This window comes from Halyomorpha halys, unplaced genomic scaffold (genome assembly GCF_000696795.3).
Source record: "Halyomorpha halys isolate HHAL.00 unplaced genomic scaffold, Hhal_1.1 Scaffold12.1, whole genome shotgun sequence".
Classification (NCBI taxonomy): Eukaryota; Metazoa; Arthropoda; class Insecta; order Hemiptera; family Pentatomidae; genus Halyomorpha; species Halyomorpha halys.
Genome location: NW_027109908.1, coordinates 1,258,526 through 1,270,235, shown reverse-complemented (window position 1 = coordinate 1,270,235; position 11,710 = coordinate 1,258,526). Strand labels below are relative to the sequence as shown.

Below are 11,710 nucleotides of genomic sequence, written 5' to 3'. Positions count from 1 at the left end.
ATATGACATCATCATAGATAATCAAATTGTCATAAAGAATAAAGCAAAATCATCTAAATCGGTAGTATTAACGACGATACAGTGAGGTTAGTTATTATCAATTATATCACCATAGTTACCATCTTATCACTTCATTTATACATATAAAAGTGTTTAATTTAACTAAATACAATAATATAAATCATACCATCAATTGTGTTCATTAAATCTGTATACATGTTTAAATATAGCAATAGCGTAGCATTTCCGTGTCAGATAGTAAGTTATAAAATCCAAAAATATATATACATAACGAAATATTAGTAATAGAGTTATATATATATATATATAACGAAATACTATTAATTGTAAACTTGCTACTATATTACATATACTATCTAGTTATGATCTACGAATGTAGTGTGTATTACGATTTTAATGCTGTTCCTGTCCTCAGCGATCAGTGGGCAGAGACCAACGACGTCAGTTACAGAAGAATTCTGGAGGAGTGTGAATATTTCTGGCATCCAGAGCCGCAATGTGTTTTGGCTGAAGGTAAAAAAAAAAAAAAAATCAGTTGAGAAATTTTTTTAATTCATAAATAAAATATTTAGTAAAAAAAATAAATTTAATTTTACACTTTAAAACTATTTATAAGGGAGAGAGAAAGAAATACTTTATTCATTCATGCTGCCCAAATACATCGGGTTGCTACATTACACAGCATACTGATCAATCCGTGACTGGACAAATATAAGTTACATATTTTTACATGATATAATATAATAGATTGATAACATTTTTTTTCTTCCACAGTTTTCTTTTACTTTTCTTTTACAATTAATACCAGTCTACAAACTAACTACATGTTTTTCGATTTATTCCTTCTTTTTCTTTCCCTTCTATTTCACAACCCCTATTTCATTTGATCAACAAATTTCCCTATATAACAAATATTTAAAATAATAAAAAATAATAACAAAAACAACAAATAAGATATGCGATGCATGCATGCCATCCCACTTCTGGATTAACTCCCATCCTCATTAATTTCCATGGATGTGGTGGTGTATGATTCCTAGGGAGTCAAGTATTAAAACATGATATGTATCGAGGTATTAGAAATTATTAATATTATAGGGATCTTTGCCATATGTCTTGTCATACCTGTGCTGGGTATGTGACTGTCAACAATGAGCACTTTGCAGGTTGCTAAGGGTCACAGGTGAAAGGGTCCTTCCTGAACAAATCTATTAAAAGCAGTATTGCCTGCTGGCTTTGTCGGTGAGCAAGTTAATTATAAACAAAACTTGCACCAAACACTTTTCTAAATGTACCACCCCCCTTTAATGTATTTTCCTTTGGCGTGGTTGATAGCCAATGAGGAAATAAGATTCCAAAAAGGCGACGCTCCTTTTTGAAACAAGAGGGGGCAGAAGTAAAGAGAAGAGATGGAAGACAGAAGCAGGAGAGGGAGCAGAAGTAACAAGCCCATCTTGTTAGAAGAGCATGGAGAAATCTTCAGAAATGGAACTCCCGAGCTGAGATGACACCCACGGTTATGACAACACGACACCACTGGCGAAGACATCATCACTACATACCTCGACACACACACCACTCAAATCAACAGCTAGAAGTATATATTAGGGAATAAGTAATAATTTAATAATAATATTTTATGGCAAACATTTATTTGAATCATTTTAATAACACCATTTTAAATAAATACTTAATTCCTTTATGTAGTTTATTTACTATCATATTACACAATACCACTCCTTATTATGTTATATAATTAATGGTAACAACATTTTATAAATATAAAGGTAATTAATTGATAAACTGGCAAACATACAAAAAGCCTTTTGGAAAAGAATCCAATTATAATAATAGTTTTGCAGTACTCAATATAAATTAATTAATTAACTTATTTTGGATAATAGCCTTCAGCGATTATTCTGGCGTCCAGACTAAATTCCGAGACTGTACATAGGTAACATCATGTCACAAAGATTAAATATTTAGGTGGGATGGTAAGAATCTGTTGTTAGTTCCTTTTGTGACATGTGTACTCTATCATGTCATGTTTTTTTAAAAAGGGTATATCTACCTTTTACTACATAACTGAGAAATGAAGTCATTTAACGATTATATTGTTCATTGTTAATTTTAGTTTTCATTAAATTCAACAAAATAAATTCACAAAATGTAGATTTGGGATAAAGCTTTTAATTTTTGAAAAAAACATATCTCAGAAACCTTAAGACGTACATATTTCTGATTGCGCCCAAAATAAAGGTAATTTAATTTACTATAAATTAGTTTATGTCACTTATCTTCATAAGGGTAGTAGTGTTTATGATACTCGCATATTTCGTCTGAACAACTATAAATCAATTTATTTTAACAAACATGAAAACAAGTACTGCAAATATAAGTGTTATAAACAACTTTGTAATACGTTAAACTTACTTTAATTTGAGAGCTAATAGACATCTGTACGTCGAATGGTTTTTTGAGATATAGATTCATCAAAATAAATTCACAAACTTCTGATTTTTTATGAAATGTTGCTTTTTAAAAATCTATATCTGGAGATATATTGAACGTAAATAGCTCTATTGGGGCTAATATTTTAGCAAATGTACTCTACTTTAAATGATTTAACTTTAAGTTTTCTTGTGTTGTTGGTAGCTTTAAAGAAGTAGAGCTCCTAATAAAAAATTATTGTTTTTTTTACGTTTTGAAGCAGCCGCCATTTTTTAATAATCTACTTATACTTGGCAGACTCATCAATTTTAATAGTAATTATACATAGTTTTCATCAAAGTTATCAAAAATTGGAGTGAAATAACTAAATAGAGTTGTCGGAGGAGAGCCTATGAGACAAGTTTGTACATAGTTTTGTAAATTAATATGTTTTAGTTTCTATATAAAATAATTAGAGTCCATCACAATCCACAGTCTACAATTAAATTAAGTGCAAAAAGATACTTACGAACCAAACATCACTATGAATATGACGAATACCGTGAGCGCCTTCCATAAATAAGGTGGCCTGAACATGTCCATAATCTCATTCAGCACCCGAGAGCAGGTGGCTTTGTTTGGCCCAGAGTCACTGTTTTTAGCATAAATTTTATTAACCTGAAAACATTTATACAATTAATATAAGAAAATTGTGGTATTTTGTGAACTAAAAAATATTGCGAAAAATATTATATAAAATGCGCAAAATATTCAGACCGAAAAAGGCTTAATTAACGGGAGAATTTAGAAGATTACTCAACGCTGAATTAAGGGACCTATCTATGCCGGTAAATATAATTCATGTTGTATGATGAATGGAATATGGTCCGGATGCGGTAAAAAAAACTCAAATAGTAAATAATTATACTATTTTTATTGAGCCAAAGTTTCGCCCCACGTTGCAGGGCTTCGTCAGGGCTAAAAAAGATACAAACACTTGACATAGTAACAAAAAAAATTTTGTTTTTCAAACTTCAATAGGCAATATCTCTAGAACTATTGGACGTAAATAGCTCTTATAGGGCTAATATTTCAGAAAATTTACTCTTCTTTAAATAATGTTCTCTTAGATTTTTTAGTGTTGTTGGTAGTTTTTAAAGTATGGAGCTCTGAATGAAAAATTAATGTTTTTTAAGATTTGGAAACAGCCACCATTTTTTGTTCCCCCTACCTAACTAGTAATTATACATAGTTTTCAAGTAATCAAAAATTGGGGGGAACTGCCCTAACTGCCCTTTTTCTTGTACTAGTCAAATGGTTCCTGAGATTTCCCACAGTAAATTCATTAACTACTGATTTTCTGTGCATTGTTCCTTTAAAAAAAAAAAAAAAAAAAAAAAAAAAAAAAATGTATCTCGTGAACTATTCAACGTAAACAGCTCGGGCTCATATTTTAGTGAATTTACTCTACTTTAAATAATGATCTATAAGTTTTTTTAGCGTTTGCAGTAGTTTTAGCGATAGCGGGGCTCAGAATGAAAAAATATTTTTTTAAAAGTTTCGAATCACTAGCCATTATCTATTATCCCTAGTTTTCATTACATTAATAACAAATTGGGTTGAAATGACTTTTTTTATTTTTTAATGAAATAACTTTCTCCTCTTATACTGTTTCGTCTTTCTGTATTTTTCATTTAGATACTAATGCTAACGAAATATATAAACTTTGTTATTTTTCTCCTATTATAAATCGTTTAAGGTAAACATTAAAACATGATTTTATTAAAGTACCTAGAATATACTTTAATGATGAGTGTCCTTGACTTCTAAATTTTTTTTCAACTTTCAGTAAAAATAATCATTTTATTTTTTTCTTATCCTCCTTATATTGTCACTGATGCAAACACAATACGTACACTTGGCATAAAACAGATGTATACTATAGAACTGAGATCCTTTAATGACCTGAAGGCCCCTTTCAAAGCTTTATTTGAAATTGGAAGAAGAGATTCAAGTTAAGATATTAATTAAATAATTGAAATAATATTATTGTGATAAGTTAATCATAGTAAAATACAGAAATTATAAAGAATAGAATTTATGTTTAGATGATATTTTGACTGTGTAAAATTAACTTAGGCATATTTTCCTGTAAAGGTTAACAAATCAATGTGAGGCTGAGATATTATAATTAATATTGTCCTTGATGAGCCTGGATCGACCGAAACGTAGGACATGTAATATGTTTTAATAAAGAAGGTTGAGACTATTTGAATAGTTTTGATATTATCAATAGAGCTACCAGTCTCGAACAAGATAATAAAAATAAATAATATAAATTATTGAGATTAATGTTTGTGTTTTTCTAATTTAACTGCATTAGCACCTTCATTTCGGAAGTCTGTACGCCTACTGTACTGCGCAGTGATGAAAAATTGTATCCACAGCGGCTGAAGGGGCAAATTAAGATAGGAAATTGAAAATACAATTTCAATCGAATAAATATTTAATCGATTAGCAATCATTTTTTTTAAGTCGGTTATTTTTATCTTTTTGGATATCTAATATATCAAGGACCTATGTCAGTCTATAAGACAAAAATTATAAAAAATGGAAAACAAGACATTTTTAATTTTATATCTTTATTCGATTGAATATTCATTCGAATATATTTTTATTTGATAGAAATTTTACGAATAAAAATTTATTCGGAATGTTGACCGTATTTTTTTCGAATAAAATATTATTCCTGTCGAAAATTCACGAATGCAAATGTATTCTTCACTTGTCAATCAAATATTTTTCGCCCAAATATAAAATTCTGTTAAATATGAGATTAGAAAAAATAAATTCTGTTATATATCCCATTTTTAAAGCGAAACAGCGAAATATTTTTGTAGCCCGGAGCAAAATATAGATACTTACTGGAAAAGATTGACGAGGTAAGCCGGTGTTGATGGTAAAGATATTTCTGCAGACACTGAGGGCCCTTTCACTCCTTCCTTTGTCTACCAAGAACTTAGGAGATTCGTAGAAGAAGAAGCAGCTTAAGCCAATGAGGAGCGATGGGATGCCACCACACATGGTAAACAGCTGCCAAGCCTTAAAGGGCATCCAATCAGGAAGAACCATGGGAATCAACCACATTGCGAGCCCTGGGAAAAATATTTGGTTAATTTTTGAACTAAAATAATGATGTTACGAATAACCCTATACATATCAAGAAGTGATACCTTTTATCTATAAATTTATTTTTTATTTTGTAATTTTACATTTGCCTTTTGGCATTTAGTGTAAATTTGTTATTCATTTGATAACCTCCGCACAGGAGTTGTATGAATTCGTGATTGGACAAACCTTCCAATGAAGACACTCCTGACATAGTACATCCACTTAATGTAGCAGACCCCTGCTCCAGAGGCGTTTCCGTCTTCTTGTCTGATTTTGTGGTAGTGTGTCAGTGAGTAATGTTCAGTAGGTTATGGTGTCTAGAGAGTCATGAAAAGTTTTGTACTGTTTTTTTATTATGTCAGTTACAAATGTTATGTCGAGGTCCTTGTAGTGATTTGTTTATGATATAAAAGGGACTGTGACTGATTTTGTTGCAGGAGCCCCCATCTGAGTGGTGTAAGTCCATATCGGTCTAAGCAACCTGTTGTATATTTTAAGTTTGTAAGTGAAAATTTATTTTCGTGATGTATTAATCAGTGAAGTAAAGAAAGTTGGTGATTCAGTGTCGTTTTTCAAAGTTGTCACATGTGATTTCCAGGTTAGCCGTATGTCAATTGTAAGTCCTAGGTATTTCGTCTCTGTTTGTGGCAAAATAAGGTGTCAAAGCCAGGGACAGATCAAGACAAGTGGTCCTAAGCTTTACACTTTTTTAAATATTAGTTTCATCTTTGTGGCTAAAAGTAACTGTTGCGAGAGGGGCGAGATGGAGGATGAGGTTTAGCCACAACTCACCAGAGCGCTGCACCTCGTGCCTCACCAAAGCTCCCAAATTTACATATTTCTTTATTTTGTAAAAACATATTGTCATATTTATATATTAATAATTTGTGTACATTACACTTAACGATGTCGATAAAATTATTAATAAACATTACCAAAGCAATGCACGAAACTATCTCAAGTAGACATGTACCGACTGCTTCTCGGTCACAGCCACATGGACTAGGCCTATAAATAAAGGAGCTCTAAATTCCTACTACGATCTTTGATTCACGGCCTTACCCAGGTCTAGTCATAGCACTGGTGGCGTACAAACTGCTTGAGATAGATAAGTTCATTGCCAATCGATTCTCACTAAAGTTGTTTTTCTGTACGCATACCTATGATGATGGCCTCCTTCAATCCTTTCCTTCTCTCCAGCAATCTTAGTCCGTCCATTTCATCTCGGCAACTAAGATTGTAACCTGATCCTCAACGGCTACACTGGTCCGTCCGCTTCATCTCGGCAACCAGTGTAGTTGATCCCGTCTATCCCCAGCTCTAGTTCGTCCGCTTCATCTCGGCAACTAGTAAGCTGGCTCCTATCTTGACTGTTCTAGTCCGTCAGCTTCATCTCGAGATCTAGAACTGTTACTCTACCTCAGACTCTCTCATACCTAGACCTCCTCTACATGCGTCTGTGCCCAGAGCTCATCCTCTGGCACGGCCGTTCCTAACTTACTATTGAATATGCCTGGTCAAGGGCCTTCTTTAAAGTGGATATCAGGCTGGAGAACCGCCTAAGACCAAGACAACACTCCGACATAACATTTTGGTGTGTGATTATCGGTGTCCAGATCACTGAATAACTTGGCTACATCAGTAAGTTCAGGCCATCCCTGAACGAATGTTTTCTGCTGTCTGCTCACCTCTTCGACATTAACAATTTGGAAGTGAAAATTAAACAGGATCAGTTCTGAGGTTGAAAATTAGGTTTGTTATCTTCTCTAAGTATAGATAGTTTTAACCTCCTCCGATTAAATTATGGAGATGATTGGTTAATTTGGGGTCCTCCTTTGGCAATTTATCTGGCAGTTAGTTCCCTAGTATGCGGCATAATACCCAAGGATCCATTGGAGGGTGATCCATTCATGAATAGCTATGACGCGAGCCGACTCCGATCCAGTAAAGCGTTCTCATCTATAAATACCAGGTGCCACCTCGATGTTGTGTAATTTGAGATGTTAATAGTGAGGTATCGCTTATTAACAATAATCGGTGATGATAAGTTAAACAAATAAATAATTTGTTTAATTTAATTATTAAGAATTTACTATTACTGATATCACAGGGGAAAAAATAAGACAACTTACCACTCTGTATGATACTTCCGACAGATGTGAAAACTCCTAAAAATTGCGCTATCATATCCCTGTGCTGCTGGGAGAAAACTTCGGACATGTATACCATGAAAATGGAGTATGGACCACAAACCCTGTAATCATAACGTTGAGTTTATAGAGTTAAAACAGCCGCCAGTTTTATTCTCTCTGACTATACTAATAAAATTCGACTAGTAATTATACATAGTTTTCATTAAAGTAATAAAAATTGGGGTGAAATATCTGCCTCTTTTTCGAATGAGCTCTTGTACTATAAATTATCCGGCCGTGTGCAGGGAGTGATTTTAAGTTCTTAGATTTTGAACTATTTATCACAACAAATTGTAAATTAAAACTTTAAAAAATATATATCAAATAATTAATATTTTTTTTACTTTTTAATTTCAAAAATTTATTTATTGATAAATATTAAAATCTGCCATTGTTGGGCAATAGGCAATAATGATACTAAAATTAAAAAATATATATAAAAAGAAATAATAATAGGAAAATAACGTAAAATAAAATAAGAGTGAATAAATAAGAAAAAAATTAATAAATTCTCTCGCTAAATATATATAAACATGGATAAAAATCAAACAATGTACATGAAAAAAAAATAATCACTGTCACATTTGTACTTTTATATACAATAATTATACTATCGACCTGAGGAACTCTCATTGTCCATTTTTATTTTACAGGAAGTTTCTTGGCCACTGCCGTGTCAACCTTTGAGGTGGATTTTAGGGATGGGTTGAACTGGATTGGACCAAAGGATTAGAATGATTTGAAAGATTTATATGGAATTTTGGTATTTAGTCGGTAAAAGGTCAAGAACAAAAGGGATATGAACGTCATGGTGTAGTGTTCTGTTGGAAACGTATTATGGTGCATTGACTATATTTCTAAGGATTTTGGATTGAAAGGATTGGATACGTTTGATGTTTGATGATTTAGCTTGTCCCAAAAGTTCAAATCCGTAGATCTAGATAGGTTTAAGTATAGTAATTAATAATTGTTTCTTATAATGATAATTAATTGGAGTGAAAAAAGTTCCAATATAACTTACATGAATCCGGACATGAACTTGAAGAACAATATAACTGGGAGGGACTTGATGAGCCCGGCTGCAATATTCAAAAAGAAATCTGACAAGAATCCAATCACCATCAGGTTCTTCCTACCAAAAGCGTCAGATAAGGAGCCCCAGATGTATCCAGAGACTACCATACCTGAAGAAGTAACATTATTAATATTAATATTTGATAGAAAACAGAAATCGAAAGAAGATTTTTCATATGGAATTTTGTAAATTGTTCTAAACCCAGACTTTTAGCTCTATAAAGAACGGAAGTAAAACTGGTATTATAATTATTAAGTTATATTGGTGTCGATTAATATATTTTTATAACAAACCTGCATAAGGTGCAGACTGGAGCCAAGCCTTTCCAGTCGCAGTGAGATCCAGATCAGGTGCCGCAACAGATATCACATAGGACATACTTCCAGTTACGAAGACGGAAGTTCCTGCTACTGGAAATGTTAGCAGGATTATCATCCAGTTGAACTTGCCACATCCTAAGAAAATTCAAAATACTTTAGTAATAAGCAATAAAATACATGAGTAAATATAATTAATTAAATTAATAAGTAATCCTTACAGTCCAAAATCCTTCGTAAAATCCTTAATGCTCCTTACTTTGTCACAAATCAAATCATCCATCAGGACCTCAATGTCCCATATGTTGCCGATTTGGCCAGAACCAGATACCAATCCTTCAATAATAAACTTCCCAACCACCCAAACCAACTCGTTTCTAACCTGGCTTCTCCTTCACTACCTAATAATCCTTCTAGGCTTCTGAAAAGAAGATGGCCTCGAGATCTTCTCCTTTAGAAATGTTTTTGGAGTTCTATCAATCGGTAGATTCTCCACATGTTTGTACCATGCCATAATATGACTTACAACAAATTTACTTGATGTGTATAAATGTATACAGTTGTAAATAACAATATTTATTTTTTAAATTATACAAATTTGTATACTTAGCTTTAAGACATTTTTTGTGACATCTGTTTGTAGTATCAGCGACAAGTTGATAAATTATAAAAAAAAAAAATTAATAAGTAAAATAAAACTTATAGTCCAGAGAAGGCTCAAATTGGATGACAAACTCACAGTTATAATAATTTTAATTATTCATACCATATAGACACAATTGGCTAAAATATGCTTTAAAAAAATCTAAATACCTTAAAAAATGGGGATTAGTTTTAATTATTGATAAAACAGAAGCCATCATTTCCACAAAACGACGGCCATAGATTTAAATATTACCCCTGTCCCTTTTGCCAAAACAGTTAAATAATTAGGAATGCCTTTAGACAGCAAACTATTATTTAACCTCCATTTCGATTTGAAATTTGAATGTAAAGAAAATTTTATATCAAATGCATCCATACATTAATAGAAAATCGAAATTATCCTATATAAATAAATTAATAATGTATAAATCGGTACTAAGACCCTTCTTAACTTATGCCTGCCCCATATGGGGGTTTACTAGTTCAACCAATATAAAAAAAATACAAGTATTCCAAAACAAATGCCTCAGAATTGTTAATAACTATTCATATTAAACAACAATAACTAAAATTCACACTGAATTAAATATAGACATCGTACAGGATTTTATATATAAACTGTCACATAATTTCTTTCAGTCTTGTCCCAACTCATTAAACCCTCTCATCACATAAATAGGAAATTACATTAATAAAACTACAAGCTGTAGATATAAACACAAAAGAACTAAACTTATATTAATGTAAATATAAATCAATGTGTTGTGTATTTTATATTTTTTCTGCCAAGACTCCCATTAGAGTCCTATTACTGCCTAACCATGGTGGGGGGTCAAAGTATTTCATTTTGTGGGAACGCCACTCAATGAAAAAAGTCAACGCCCCAGGCTGGATTCGAACTGGCACCACCAATGAAACATCAAATTAGTAAGACGGTGTCTTAACCACTGTGATGGTGATGATTACAAGAAGTATCAGGTTTTATTTAGTAATAGGACCAACTTAGATATCACAAAAAATGTCTTAAAGCTAAGCATACAAATTTGTATAATTTAAAAAATAAATATTGATATTTACAACTGTATTAAAAATATATACAATAAATACATTTAGGTTAGTTATACAATGGCATGATACAGACATGTGAAGAATCCATTCATTGATAGGACTCCAATAACATTTCTAGAGGAGAAGATCCCGAGGCCATCTTCTTTTCAGATGCCTAGGAGGGTTATTAGGTAATGAAGGAGAAGCTAGGTTAGAAACAAGTGGGTTTGGTTGGTTAGGAAGTTTATCATGGAAGGATTGGTATCTGGTTCTGGTCAAATCGGCAACATAAGGGATGGGACATTGAGGTCCTGATGGATGACTTGATTTGCATTAAGAGTGGAGCCCCAAAGCTCAACTCCGTAATTCCAGATTGGCTTTATAGTTATATGAATGAGTCTTTTGTGATTAGTAGGAAGTCTAGACCGTTTTTCTAGTATTGTAATAGTCGGAATCGACGAGCAGTTTCCTGTCTTTTCAGTATTGTATAAGGATACCAAGTTAGTTGTACGTCTATATGTACGTACATAGTCCTAGGTAATGGATCGGTTCGACGGGAATAAGTGGGGTATTATTAAAGGATACTGTGGGATAAGAAGTCCTGGGCTTACAACGAAGTGTAAAAGTGATTTTGTGAGATTTATTGGTATTTATTCCAATCCTATAGTTTTGACACTATTCTTCAATGAATATTTTTAAACTTTTTTTTGAATATTGATTTATTGCTATTTACAACTGTACATTATAATACATTTAGTAAATCTGATCTAAGTTAAATTGGAGTGTTACAGGCGTGTAGAGAAACTACCCAT

At 32.3% G+C, this 11,710-nt stretch overlaps 1 protein-coding gene across 1 annotated transcript in view; it reads right to left on the bottom strand.

The window, feature by feature from the left end:
* The window catches only part of LOC106679009 (synaptic vesicle glycoprotein 2C), a 30,009-nt gene that overhangs the window by 4,538 nt on the left and 13,761 nt on the right, over positions 1 to 11,710 (bottom strand). The window contains exons 3-8 of the mRNA XM_014417916.3: positions 9,183 to 9,344; positions 8,836 to 8,998; positions 7,755 to 7,876; positions 5,377 to 5,606; positions 2,981 to 3,129; positions 411 to 528 (exon numbers count right to left, since the gene is read on the bottom strand). Coding sequence (XP_014273402.1) covers positions 411 to 528; positions 2,981 to 3,129; positions 5,377 to 5,606; positions 7,755 to 7,876; positions 8,836 to 8,998; positions 9,183 to 9,344 — 944 coding nt within the window. The remainder of the gene's footprint in view (positions 1 to 410; positions 529 to 2,980; positions 3,130 to 5,376; positions 5,607 to 7,754; positions 7,877 to 8,835; positions 8,999 to 9,182; positions 9,345 to 11,710) is intronic.